Source organism: Pseudorasbora parva, chromosome 23 (assembly GCF_024679245.1).
Source record: "Pseudorasbora parva isolate DD20220531a chromosome 23, ASM2467924v1, whole genome shotgun sequence".
NCBI lineage: Eukaryota > Metazoa > Chordata > Actinopteri > Cypriniformes > Gobionidae > Pseudorasbora > Pseudorasbora parva.
The window spans coordinates 23,991,812-24,006,941 of record NC_090194.1 but is presented as its reverse complement, the minus strand read 5'-3'; the positions used below and the strand labels follow the sequence as shown (position 1 = coordinate 24,006,941).

The following is a 15,130-nucleotide window of genomic DNA, read 5'->3' as shown; positions in this document are numbered from 1 at the left end:
CAAGAGATACACTCATCGTGAAGTTCTTCTGTCAGGAGTCGATTCAAAACTGAGCTCGCGCGTAATGTGTGCGTCCGCTGTGAGATCCTGAGACGCGCCCATGAGCTTCAGTCCGGTGTGCGACCCCTTTAACTGTCAACGCAACCGTGGCTACATTGGAAAAACGGTTCTACTGAGCTGCCTGATATAAATGTGATTATTTATTTATTTATTTTAAATCGCATTAGGCATTTAGTTATTTCAGTGTGTCAAAAGGCTTCGCGGTCCGGATGGATGCATCTCGCGGTCCGGATCCGGACCGGAGTCCGCCAGTTGGCGACCCCTGGGCTAGTACCTCAGAAGTAATTGGAATCAAAAATAACTATTGACCATGCCAAAAAAGTTGGAAAGGATCATTTTGAGTGATGAAAAGGGTTCAATTATGGCTTTATTGGAAGAGGGATACAGTGAGCGCGGGTTGCTTCCGTGCTTAAAATTTCAAAGACGGCGGTTCATAAGAACAAGGTCAAGCAGCAGGTCAGCAGCAGACATTGGGGACAACAAAGCTACAGACCGGCAGAGGGTGAAAACGACTCTCCACTGCCCGGAATGACTGCCAACAAATTTGAATGTCACTCAACAACCGTAGGATGACATCAGGTGACCTACAAAAAGAATGACAAAAGGCAACTGGGGTGAAGTGCACAGCGAGGACGTTTTAAAACAGGCTCCTAACTGGCAGGGTTGAAGACCTGCAAAACTAGAAAAGAGCCAAGAAGAGCCAGGCTGAGGTTTGCAAGAGACCATAAGGATTGGACTGTAGAGGACTGGAGTAAGGTCATCTTCTCTGATGAGTCCAACTTTCAGCTTTTTCCAACACCTGGTCGTCTAATGGTTAGACGGAGGCATAGAGAGGCTTACAAGCCACAGTGTCTCGCACCCACTGTAAAATTTGGTGATGGAAGGCTGGAATCGGGCAGATTTGTCTTTGTGAAGAATGCATGCCGTTTTTGAAGGACAATGCTCCATGCCACACAGCCAGGTCAATCAAGGTGTGGATGGAGGACCAAACAGATCAAGACCCTGTCATGGCCAGCCCAATCTCCAGACCTGAAGCCCATTGCAAACCTCTGGAATGTTGCATGTGAAAGACTGGTGGAGAGCATACCAAGACGCACAAAAGTTGTGATTCAAAATCAGGGTTATTCCACCAAATATTGATTTTCTGAACTCTTCCTAAGTTAAAACATTAGTATTGCGTTGTTTCAAAATGAATATGAACTTATTTTCTTTCCATTATTCGAGGTCTGACAATACTGCATCTTATTTGTTATTTTGGCCAGTTGACCAGCTTTCGTCAAATAAATGCTCTAAATTACTATATTTTTATTTGGAATTTTGGAAAAATGTTGTCAGTTGTTCAGAGAATAAAAACAAAAATGTTAATTTTACACAATCAGATAACTTTAAAAAGTAAAATCAGAGAAGTGTGTGTGTGTGTGTGTGCGTGCATCAGTATATATATATATATGTGTGTAAAAAACTTTTGCGACAGAAAGTGACGATTCAATGTTAATTTTTTTGCTCTAGGGGGCAGTGTTCTTTGATTCACTTCTACAGAAGTTACAGACAGTGTTTCAGTTCAAGCTTGAAGACTATATGGACTGCATGGCTATACGAGCAAGACCTCTACGCAAGACGGTACACACCTTGTGTTTCTCAAATACTATGAATTACTTAGGCCCCGCTGTTATATGCCTTTTACAGTTATATAGTTCTACTATTATTGAATAGAAATGTATGCAAGCACATTCAAAAAGTGTGAATCCACTTTACCTTGTTGCAGGTCAAGTATGCTCTGATCAGTGCCCAGCGCTGCATGATCTGTCAGGGTGATATTGCACGTTATCGTGAACAGGCTAGTGACTCTGCTAACTATGGGAAGGCCCGCAGGTAAGTTGTTAAATAGGGCTTTATGTAAAAAAAAAATTTGCACATGGATTGGTGTTACAGTTGAACGTTTTGGAGCACAGGCCAGACCGTAATACTGAAATATGCGTCTACAGCAGTGGCTTATAGCCGACAGCATGACAGGATGTGCAATGTGCTCAAAACGCCATGTTCTTCACCAAATGAATGAGAAGGATTTTTTTATCTAAACAAAGGGCTATGGGATTGTAAAATTAGTCGATGTTATTTATAATTTAATTAAATTACTTATTTAATAACCAAATATAACCTTTAATACAACACGAACACGCCGCCTCAGATGCGTTATTCTGAATGTGTGGACGCTCTTCCAAGAACAGCGTGCTGAAACGTCACCTAAACCCAATTAATTCAAAACGATTTTTAAAATATTGTTTTCATTAATGTTATGTTAATGTGACAGTCCCAATCATAGTTATTATTAGTTAACTTAATTAACTTAAGCTGATGCGCTGAATCAACACTGGTAAGTTACACTGAAGCTCTTTGTTATTGCATTATTTAACTCAACAAAAAGCTTCCTATATGAGATTAATCAGATTTATATAAAGTTAACAAAATATTATAAGTTTTATATATCTTCACAAAATTATGCGAATTCACAAGTGAACTTGAATTGAGTTGCTTGTATTCATATTCAGAATGGGAGACGCGTGGTGTTCACGCGCTATAGGAACAACGCTCTGAACACGGCACCTAAACCCAATGACTTTACAACCATTTATTAAAATAGTGTTCTCATTTCTGTTAGATAATATGACAGTCCCAATCATAGTTATTATGCATTGCTCTGTATGCGCTAAAGCCGAAGCACTGAATGAAAACCGGTAGCCATCACTGACTGAAGCCATTTGCTAGTGCGTTTTATTTCGCTAAAAGAAACGCATCCTTTATGATTGATCACATATATAATGTTACAAAATAAATGTAATATTACAAATTACTTATGCACAATCTGATGTGAATGAGCAAGTGAACTTGAACTAAGTTACATGCGCGAGTATTGCTGTGCAATGTATCTGTGCATTGCTGTAGGAGCTGAAGCCGATCACCACGCTTTTACTACAGCTCGCCTCTAACGTTAATTATTAACCAAATGCATCCTTATGAGATAAATCAGCTATAGATAGGCCTGCACAAAAAAACACTATATTACAACTTACATTTGCACAAAACAAAAGGCTGCGAGTGCACATGCAAACTTGCAGTCATGATGAAGGTGTAACTCCAGCTGTAAAATGGTCCCAAATAGAACTCGGGCACGCTCACTTAATTTTTCCTCCCTCCATGTATCATTATCTGTATTTTAGAAAAAAAATTATGCAGGGTTGAGGAGTGACACTGTAAAAAATGAATCATGGGTCTTGTAATTTTCACCAAAAAAATGTGATAATTAAAAATAGTGTGCATTTTTTCTTAAAGGGGGGGTGAAACACTCAGTTTCAGTCAATCCCATGTCAATCTTGAGTACCTATAGAGTAGCATTGCTTCCTTCATATCTCCGAAAAGTCTTTAGTTTTATCATATTTATAAAAGAAATATAGGCTGTACCGAGTCTTTCCGGAAAAAAACGAGCGGCTGGAGGCGTATCGTGTGGGCGGAGCTAAAGAATGACGATCTCGAACAAAGCAGTGACGTCCTCAAGCGTGGAGAAACCCATGGCTATCTCAGCTAATACAGATATGATCCAGAATCAAATCTGAGGCAGAAATAAATTGAACAGGAGAAACGGCAACATCAGGACGTCCGTCTCTGTGGTATGTACTGTATTTAGTGGCCTCTCCACATTTCTGTGTCTTTACTCGCAGTGTATGAGGACATGATTTGGTTTATGGACTATTGTATGTGACTAGACCTTAGAAGTAGCAAGCAAAACGGTTTTGCACGTCAGACTAGTGTAACGTTATACAGAACAACAATGGAGTAACCGTTAGCGCATTTGAATGACGAAGCACGCGATCGTGTCGTTTACTGTTGTTTACTCATGCGACGGTAGCCAAAAGCAGAGACATTTGAAGCAGTTTAACTCACCGGCTGCTTCCAAAGCAGGACCAAACCTTTATCGCTGGGACCGCTCAGTCAAAAACACACTTCTTTGGTATGATTTGGTGAAGTCCTGTGAAAGCAGTGGCGTGTAAATCCACTTTGAGACGCGACTGAAACGATGTTGTGAAGCTTCCCGTCATTTCTGCGTTCAAATCAGTTCAAAATGCAGCGCTGCCTTCCCGGAATGCTGTGCTGAAGCATTGAAGTCGCTCGACGTCACTCATAGGAATAAAGTGGAGCGTGGCGCGCCACATAAGTGTTCACGGACGACTGGATCAGGGATGGAAATTAACTTTTTTGTCCACCGGCCTGGTGGATTTCAAAATCTACCAGCCACTCCATGTTTTTACCAGCCACTTTCTTGTTTTTAACCGACAATGTGTAACTGCATGTGAAAAATTAATACTACAAGCTCTACAATACTTAAGCAGTTTATTTAATCTCAAGTCTTTATGAAATACTGACATTTTCTCTATCTCTCTTATACACACACAAACCATGAACTGATATACATTTTATTAAATGAGTAGGGCTCTGAGAGAAACACAGAAATACTCCATCAAACGTCCAACATTAGTTTTTGAAACTTTGTCTATGTTTAGGAGGGGAATCCAAGTCTTTAACAGTGTAAAAAGCTCAGTATGCATGAAACGGCATTTCACCCCCCCTTTAAGAAAATTGTGGTTCAAAGTAAAATCAAATTATACACTTTCCTAATTTTTTAAGGAAAATGTAAGCAATTTTGTGGCTTGAATTGAGGAACCACTTAAGCTGATAAAATTAAGGACAATGAGATTACTTGATTATTTGAAGAGAAATAGCACAATTGTGCAGTGTTATTTAGAGACAGCATTGTTTGTTCCCAGCATGCTTTGCATATGGCTGGAAATGGAGATTAATATTGAAATTAAGTATTGTTTAATGTGTTTTTTAGCCTGACAAGCCAGACCCACATCAAGATGTTTGGTCTGGAAACTCACCTTTGACAGGGCTCAATCCGAGGGACGGATAAACGGTTGTCTTTCAAACTTCCTCTGCACGCAATAGGATAGCTACAACCAACCAGAGTAACGTTAAGTGGAGCTAGTTGACAGATTAAACTTTCGCCGTATATGGTTGGCAAAACTCTGAACACATCTTCTCTTTTTAAGAATGACTTCAGTGCTTTTCTTTGTTCTTTTCCCGGAGAAAATCTTAACTCCAAGTCTTCCAGTCGCGGTCAAAGTTGATTAGAAGCAGTTTGCAAGCTTCTGTGTTTACTAGTAGCGCGCAAGCGCAACTCTGCCGTCATTATGTTAAGCCCCTCCCACTGACTATATACACAATGTGATTGGCCTGACCACAGTTTGGTTTTTACAGCTCAGAAGTGTATTGAAAGTTGCTAGACGAAACTCGCGGCAGATTAGATTTGCTGCTCTGGTGCATCTAGATTACTAGGCTATGTGTTTTTGAGTGAAGGGAAACATCTGTTAATGTATAATGTTCATTTATGTTTGACATTTGAAAGAATTTCTGTTATGTTGAAGTTGTGACCATTAGCATTGTGCAGAAGAGTAGAGCTTATGGTTAGGTTGGGATGTGAATAACTGCAAGTATTATTATTATTTTATACTACAGGAACGTTGAATGCTAGAATCTGATTAGCTGATGAACATTCTTCTTATTTTGGCTCCTTCCATCTTTCTCTCACCCTCCTGTCACCTGTCAAAACATTTCCATCTCTATCTTTAATCACTCTAACCTCCTGGACATCCTTTTCATCTCTATCCCTCTGCCTCACCAATCGATACACATCCTTCTCACCTTCCTTACTATCTAACATCGCATACATGTCCTCATACGCTTTCTCTGTTTGGCCCTTGACACCTTGATCTTAACCTCCCGCTGCATCACCCTATATTCCTGTCTACTTTCCTCCTTCCTCTCACTGTCCCACTTCTTCCTAGATAACATCTTCCTCTGGATACTCTCCTGGACTTCCTCGTTCCACCACCAAGTCTCCTTGTCTTCTTTCCTCCTTCAAGATGACACACCTAGAACCTTCCTACCTGTCTTCCTGATCACTTTGGCTGTGGTAGTCCAGTCATCTGGAAGCCCTTCTTGACCACCTAAAGCTCGTCTCAACTCCTTCCTCCTCTTCTCCTCTGCCTTTACTCTCTTCATCTTCCGCACCACCAGAGTCATCTTATACACCACCATCCTATGCTGTCTAGCTATACACTCACTTACCACTACTTTACAATAGATAAATTCCAGCAGATTACAGCGTCTACATAAGATATAGTCCACTTTTGTGCTCCTGCCACCACTCTTATATATCACCCTGTGTTCCTTCCTCTTCTGAATATGTGTTCACCACAACCATCTCCATACTTTTAGCAAAGTCCACCAACCTCTGTCTTTCTGGGTTCCTTTCCTGAAGACCAAACCTGCCCATCACTTCCCCACTTTTCCCTTCCCCAACATGTCCATTCAAATCTGTCCCTATCACTACCCTCTCACCTCTGGGAACAGTCTGCATCACTTCCTCCAACTCGCTCCAAAAGCTTTTTCTCATCTTTCTTACAGCCTACTTGTGGAGCATAAGCACGAACGAATGTAGACTGATGACTCATAGGCTGATGAAGGTTCTGAGGTGTGCAATTATTTTCTGGGAAAAGCACCACGAATGTAGTTCCAGGCAGCTCTCTTGACCGCATTACAGTTCCATATCACTTCGCATAGTTGACTGTAATGACTGAAACTTACAGGACTAAAAAAACAACAACATAAAGCAACTTAAAGGCTACAAATTACTTTATTTTCACTAGCGAGGTAATAACAGCACCGTTTAGAGACGCACAGAGGTAGCCTAATGCACACAAGCTCTCTCTCTCTCTAATAACTACAGTAGAATGATATCGATGGCTCCGTTACCAGCTTTAAAATGACATTTCGGAACTAGCAAAAGAACCTTTGGATGAGACGCGGATGAAATAGTCCTACTCACAATAGCGATTTAAGTTAAAAAAAACGGACGAATCCCTTTAAATATACGGGTCAATGTCTTAAGGTGTGACTGTAGTATAAGCGGAATAATTGACTCCAGGCTTTTGAAAAATATGAAATATGAAAAATAATGCACACCAGAGGTGTAACAGCCACTCCGCTTTCGTGCACAGGGTGTGCGCATTATTTGTGCACAGGGCCTTAATGCAGGGTGTGCATTATTTTTCTAATAATTCAACAGACCGTTATCAGTTATTCCCAGTATATAGTGCAATAACAAGTTTGTTCCTACTTGTGCCAGCATCAAATAGACTGTTAACTGAATAGCATAACTGAAAGTCAAATATAAACAGGTCATTTCCATGTACTCTAATATATATATATTCAATTAGTTACTAATCATAGGTATAAAAGGAATAAAAGGAAATTGCTTTGCATTGATAAAGTAATCCAAACCACATTTATAATAGGTAACTTATGTAAGCAATTACATTTCCAGAGTAACCTTCCTAACACTGAATGTATGTGAGATGCAACGCATTCTTTCTGATGTGTGACTGTGGAATTTATTTGAATTGTCATGAATGTAATTCTAATTCCTGTCATTCAAATTCAAATTCCTGTGGGGTGGAGTCAATTCCAATTCCAATTCATGACTTGAATGGAGGCCAATTCTGAATTTTGCACAGGCCTGGGTCACTGAATGTTTTTTCTGAGGTAAACGTGACTAATCATTTTTTACAAGCTGTTTTATTGACATCCTTCCGTTTAGGGCTGTGCAATGTCATCCGCAAATATCTTTCAATATATTTATTGAAATATCGCAATATGCATATTGCAACGGCACGCAATATCTGAATGATTTTAATAAGTTACTTGTAAAAAAAAAAAAAGTGTATGTTTTAGGTCGAAGCTGCGACACATATAGTAGAGAATAGTCTGGGCACACAACTTTTACTTATGGGGAGGCGTGCTAGAATGATCCATTCATTCATAAATTGAAAACAGGATAACTAATTGATTCTTGGGATTTAAGAATCAATATCAGTTTGTAAAAATGAGAATGGATTAAAATTAAGAAATCTATATTTTTTACCCAGCCCTACTATCATTCCTCTTTTTCAAGTGTTTTCTTGAACTAAATGCATTGTAATCGGCTAAGAACATGTGCGTAAGTGCACACCCAATTCTGTGTTTCTTTTACATTCACGTAAATCACGGCAAATTTCAAGTGTCACCAAACTCAGACCATCTCCTGAGGTAGTCTTGGGTTTGGTACCCGTGTCCACACTGAGTTTCCCATGACAGCTTTTCGCATTAATAATTTTCCATGCAAACCGTGCCCCGTTTCGAACTAAACTGCCATTGACTCAGAGATGGAGCAGCATTTACTGCAAACTGATCCATCTGCTCTGAACAGTTTTTCTACGGCACATATATTTATTTAAAAATGTAAGCTTTTCCGATTTCATAATATCACTAAGCCAAATCGCGATATTGCTTTAATTTCAGTCAATCATGCAGCACTAGATAACCTCACACAAGCACAAAACAAATTCTCACTTCACACAAACAAGCTCTTTCACTTGCTAAACTTATTTAAAATAGTGGAACATTAATCTTTGTTTTTTTTGCCTCCTTCGTTTACCTATGAGAAGTCATCGGTTAAGTTGTAGTGTTGTTTTTTCACATTCCAACATTGTCAATTTGCCTTTTCTCATGTGCAGTTGGTATCTAAAAGCTCAGCAGATAGCTCCGAAAAATGGTCGACCCTACAACCAGCTGGCCCTTCTTGCAGTGTACACGGTGAGACCACCATCATAGCATAATATATAAATATGACAAATCTATAAATATAAACATGAAAGTATTTGCACAAAAATTATTAAAAAAATTAATTCTTAGACTAGCATAAAAAAGTTGTAGTCTTGTCAGTTTAAAACTCAATAGTTACAATTGTTGTTTGTATGTCATTAGCTTATATGTTGACTATTATTATCATGAAAGTTAAACTACTTCTTTCTCCTTTCATCTCTTTTTGTTGTTGTTTTTTAGAAGCGAAAGCTGGATGCTGTATACTATTACATGCGTAGTCTAGCTGCTAGTAACCCGATCCTCACAGCCAAGGAGAGCCTAATGAGTCTGTTTGAGGAAGCCAAGCGCAAGGTATGCATGTTAAAAATGCTGCTCTAAAAGAAAAAAAAAAGTGTCATATTTGTTCACTTTTTTCAACCTAGGCTGACCAGAATGAACGTAGACGAAAGCAGGATTCAGATGGAGGTACCCATGGTTCCAGATGTCATGCAGGTGGGCGTCGTGGTGAGGACGCCTCGCGTGTGGAGATCTGGATACGTCCGAGTGGGAATCCAGGCACTTCTCATCCAACAGGCAGTGAATCGGGAAAGGACTCTGAGCAGGATGGAGAGCTTGGAACTTTGAGTGCCAGTGATGTGAGTGCTTTTGAAAACATAAGTGTTATTTTTGCTGGGTTAAATATAAGGTTATGTTACACTAACATAGTGTTAGTGTTTAGATTTTTCACTGATTTCGTAAAGGGGTACTTCAGTGCTGGGAAGATGAATCTGTATTTAAACTGGGTCATTAATGTAGTAGAAATGTGAAAATATTTTTTAATTTGGTGGTTTCTAGACTGAGATAAGACAGAAAATATATTTTTGTCTAATGGGGATTTAGGAACAATTCCTAGAATGCTTCGCTGCCCTATGAGGCTACTTCCAAAGCCACCTACTGACACACTGTGACTGGATCACTTTCCCCACCGTGTTCTTTTTCACAAAATCAGTTCAGTTAGAGAACAGACACTGCAATTAAAAACTGAACGTGTCTGTTTAATATAATGGGATTTTGCCGCTCAGGGAGTGTCACGGCACAAACGCTGCAGGAGTCAGATTACACTCACTGTGATAAATGAGCTCTCTTGATGAGAGCTGAGGTAAACACGTCTGCGGCAATGCATTCGCAGCGCATGTTCAGTCTGGCGCGTTTTCAGTTCATGCCTTTGAAAGCTTAACTTTCATAGGAATTAATTTGAGAAGTTGAAACACTGGCCTTTTCTCAATATGCATAATTGTCTGTACTTGTGTTCTCATGGATTTGTGAAACGTCAATCGCTGCCCAAGTACTGTTCCAATTCAAAGTTCTCATCTAGCCAAGCAGGCTACGGTTAAAATCCCTGGATTTGTCCTTGATCCGCCCCTTTTATCGAGGCTGCATCGAGAGGAGACATCCCAGAATGCATCTCGCACCGACCAGCAAAGCGTCAATAGCGGATGAGAAACCTTGCGTAATTTAAAAATACTACTGTTCATGTGTCAAAAAATGTAGTTCTAAGACTTTTTCAGATGAGACTGTACTTGTTTAATGATTAAATATGTGGTTTATTTATAAAGAGAGCGCATATTTGAAAATTTTATCTGCCGCTTTGTGTGATCGATCCGTGGGCGCTCAGCGCTCGTTAACCTGCCGAGAGCAGCCTTTTCTCGGCTAGACCATCTGACGTCTGACTCTGGTGTGGTTAAACATCAGATATCAGAAACATGAGAAAAGAGGCAGGGTTGTGTTTTATATTTCGTTTTGTTATAAATATGCATGCATAATCAAGGTATGAGTTGCCTGTAGGGCTGGGCGATATGACGAAATATATCGTCTGGACGATAGAAAATGTCTATCGTTTTATATAAGGCTCTATCGCTTACGCCACGATAAGGCGTTTATGGCAGAATTTTACGTCAAGATGCACCTCACGCCACGGCATGCCCATGCACGCTGCAATACATAAACAAACATGAAGGAAGACGGTAGTAGACGCGGTTCAGACCAGGGTAATTCTCAGAGTAATTATGCCAGAATAGTGGTATAAGCGCTCAAAACAAACTTCAGACACAGACGCTGCAACGGGCTTTTACTCGTGGCACACTATAGCCATATATTGAAATATTTTAATGGCAGGAGTAGGGATGGCGAAAACTAAACATTTTCTTGACCGACCACCGAGCCTCATTAGCCGGTTGAAACCGGTTAACCGATTAGTTTAAAATATGCTGCGCTATTTGAAATAACAGCCGCGAGCCGCGCTCCCTCTGTCTCTCTCTCGCTCTCTCACTCACACACACACGCGTTGCCGGCCGCCTCCCTTCCACTCACGTCACTTTTTTAAAATCCCCCACAGCGCGAAACACGAGTCCCGCAAACGCGCCGCAGAGGAGCTTGTTTGTAATCAGAGGACAAATGGCTCCTTAGTTTCGAAATGGTTTGGGTACAAGGTGATCGCGTTGAAAATAAAGGCGTTTGTCCAGCTTTAGAAGCTCATTTGAAACATTGCCGCGGCTAATTTAAGAAAATGACAGCTCCGAAGAGACGCCGCTTTAGTTCGAGGTAGTGCTAACAATAATAAAGAAAGACGATCAACACCTTATGTGTTACCACTGAAATGAAGATGTAATATATTTCCAAATGTAAGCCCATCTTAAGCGAAATGCACGCTTCATCCTGTCGTCTGCCCTGGCTCTAACCTCGAGTGTTTACTTTTTGCAAACCTTGTGAGCGAGCAAACCCAAATGCTGTGACCTCGCGCCAAATGTTTTTATTGGTTTATTACGGTTTATTATGTACAAACAGGCGAGTTATGAAAAATTGAGTGCGAGGGATATGTTCAATCACACAAAAAGATTTTGGAATGAGACGGCCAACTGTACTAGCGTTTAGTCCACTGTCTATAATAGCCTAATTTAGAGATCACTTTTTTATTTATTTTAACCGCCAACTTTGATCGGTTAACATTGATACGGTCAGCCATCGGTCAAACGGTCATCGGTTAACATTCCTAGGCAGGTGTTAACTTTACCAACAGTCTTGCTTTAAAAAAAGGTTCTAAATAAAATAAAAATGTAGTCCATACTACCTTTATTTGTTTTGTATATCATTTCAAACTGCATTTCCACGTTGCAATTTTGTATAGAGTATTAACTGAATTAACAGAAAAATTTCTATATCGTTATGTATATCGTTATCGGGATATCAAATGAGCTATATCGGGATATGAAATTTTGGCCATATCGCCCAGCCCTAGTTGCCTGAACCACATTTATGTGGCTATAATTTATTTATTTTTTATGGAGAAAAGAAGCAGATCATTTTATGACATATTTCGTTTTAATGTAGCCTTAAATATTTAAGTTTTCTTTAATGGAATAAAGGAAGAGTGGCGGTTTATGACATTTAGTTTTATTGTAGCCTAAAATTATAATACTTTTTTTTTTTTATTATTAAAAGAAAAAAAGAGGAAGCTCGTGTTTTATGACATATTTCGTTTTATTGTAGCATAGAACATACGTTTTTCAATACCAAGTATGCAAACTTCTGACTTGCCTCCGTGTAATTCAGACTTGCCAAGTTCGACTGTAGAACGAACTCCCAAGGACGGCAGGACACAAGTCAGACCTGATCTGATAGCAGCGTTCTTCATAGTGTCACTGAAAGTGTAGGCCTACATATATAGGCTATATGTTAATTTTAGGCTACAATAAAACGAAATATATGATAAAACACCACTCTGCCTCTTTTCATTTTCAAAAAAAATATGATATTATAGCCACACAAATTTAGTGCAGGCAATGCATTATCTTCACTGCATGTATCTAACAAAATGAAATATAAAAAACCTGCCTCTTTTCGTTTACATTAAATAATAGTCTAATAATAATGGTTCAGACAAGTGTGCATATATATGATTTTCACTCTAATAAAATGAAATATGACAAAACACAGCCCAGTCTCTTCAAACAAAGTTGGTGCTATCTACAACGGTTAAGTTAATAGCCTAAAATAAAAAAACTTCACTCCAAAACGATCAGGGAACAAATTATAGATTAATGAGACCAAAGATCGCCCGTTAGATCTACACAAGACAAATTATATTTCATATTTAACCACCAGAGACATCAGAGCTAGCGGCAAACGTCAGAAGGTCTAGCTGTGTAAAGGCTGCTCTCAGCGGGTTAACGAGCACTGATCACCCGCTGTACCGACTGGATCACACAACTCCGAAAAAGCAAGATTAAATTGCCAAAAAGGCGCTCTGTTCATATATGAACCACATATTTGAGCTTTAAACAACTGCATTCTTGCCTGAAAAAGTCTTAAAACTAAATTTTGTGACACATTAACTGTAGTATTTTTTAATTGTGTGGGTTTTCTCGTCCGCTGTTGCGCTTGCTGGTCGGTGCAAGAGCGAGATGCATTCTGGGATACCGGTCTGTCTGAAGTCCACAAGTCATCTACCGATGCATCCTCGATAAAAGGGGAGGATCAAGGACGCATCCGGGGATTATAACTGTACTTGGCTGGATGTGAACTTTGAATTGGAACAGTACTTGACTAGGGACTGATGACGATTCCCAATAGAGATTGATGACGGTTTCTCCCGTCCCCTGGAGTTTCGAGTCGAGTCTCTCGAGTCGAACTTGGCAAGTTTGAACTACCAAAGACACAAGTCACAAGTTTGCGTACTTGGTATTGGCAAACGGCCACTGACTTTGCCTCGCCGGCTGCTCCGTTTACATGAACGCCTGCAGCTGCGAGTTGAGCTGTAAGTGAGATCCCACCCCCCATGTGCAGGTTGAAAACATGCGGAAATAGCTCCCTCTGTTGTATGTAGTCTTTAGCCTCTGGCCAAAAATTGCACCGATGACGTAAATTGACGTCATCAGAGTAATTTGTCCAGAAATAAAATGCATACATCTCTTGTCTCAGGGGGATATGAGGGGGAGAGCACAATCATTCGAATATACCCAAGGGTTTCTATTGATACAAAGCCATATGCTAATCGTTGAAATAACCCGTTAACTCTCTCCGTTTAAGAGAAATTACCAAATAAAATGCTACTGTTGCCAGTACATTTGCACTGGAGAATCAATACATTCCTGTTGCATTATAGGCAAGAAATATACACATTGGAGGGGCCAAAGAGGTCACATTAAGTTATTCATGAGTTGCACAGGAGGCTAACTTTGAGTCACCAGGGGGAGAAAAGTGCATCTTGGTCCCCTCATTTCGGTAACCTTGCATATTTCCCATGTCAGCATTAAATGCACACCTACTCTGAAAGAAAGCTGACCTCTTTCCACCCCATCATTGTTCTTTTTTTAAGGTTTAATAGCAGATATTTTTGAGCCCTCTGCATCTGATTTCAGGCAATACATTGATTTTATTAATTAACCCTTTAGGCGCCAGCGGTTTATTCCTAAAATGTTCGATTTTGACTCAATCTTAATTTCAAAAGGCTATATCTTAAAAGTGATAAAAGATAGAAACTTTGTGTAAATTAGAGAAATATTAAGGGTAACCTAAAGTTTATCTAGGGATTGCTATATTGCACAATACTGAATGTTCAGGTAAACAGTAAATAGTAAACAAACTGTGTAAATCATTATTAATAAATGGTAGAAACATACCGAATGCATGTAGCGGTTGGCCTTTTGCTGTAGAGATTTTCTATTTACAATATACAGTAGGCACTCGATATTTGGGGCACATATATATTATATATTATCATCTTCTTTTTCTTTCGGCTGGTACCTTTAGGGGTCGCCACAGCGAATCATCTGCCTCCATCTATTCCTGTCCTCTGTATCCTCTTCTCTCAGACCGACTACCTTCATGTCCTCCTTCACTACATCCATAAACCTCCTCTTTGGTCTTCCTCTTGACCTCCTGCCTGGCAGCTCTAACCTCAGCATCATTTTACCCATATATTCACTCTCCCTCCTCTGAACAGGTCCAAACCATTTCAACCTGGCCTCTCTAAGTTTGTCTCCAAAACATCTCACATGTGCTGTCCCTCTGATGTACTCATTCCTGATCCTATCCATCCTCATCACTCCCAAAGAGAACCTCAACATCTTCAGCTCTGCTACCTCTAGCACTTCCTCCTGTCTTTTCCAAAGTCCAACTGTCTCCAAACCATACAACATCGCATTCGCTGGTCTCACTACTGTTCTGTACACCTTTCCTTTCATTCTTGCTGGTACACTTTTATCACACAACAGACTTGACACTTTTCTCCACCCATTCCAACCTGCCTGCACACGCTTCTTCACCTCTTTTCAAC

General features: G+C 39.9%; 1 protein-coding gene across 2 annotated transcripts in view; it reads left to right on the top strand.

Annotated features, from left to right (window-relative positions):
- smg6 (SMG6 nonsense mediated mRNA decay factor) overlaps positions 1 to 15,130 on the top strand; it is a 77,623-nt gene that overhangs the window by 23,079 nt on the left and 39,414 nt on the right. For both annotated transcript variants that reach the window (XM_067432743.1, XM_067432744.1), the window contains 5 exons: positions 1,570 to 1,680; positions 1,826 to 1,932; positions 8,730 to 8,808; positions 9,058 to 9,168; positions 9,240 to 9,452. In XM_067432743.1, coding sequence (XP_067288844.1) covers positions 1,570 to 1,680; positions 1,826 to 1,932; positions 8,730 to 8,808; positions 9,058 to 9,168; positions 9,240 to 9,452 — 621 coding nt within the window. The remainder of the gene's footprint in view (positions 1 to 1,569; positions 1,681 to 1,825; positions 1,933 to 8,729; positions 8,809 to 9,057; positions 9,169 to 9,239; positions 9,453 to 15,130) is intronic.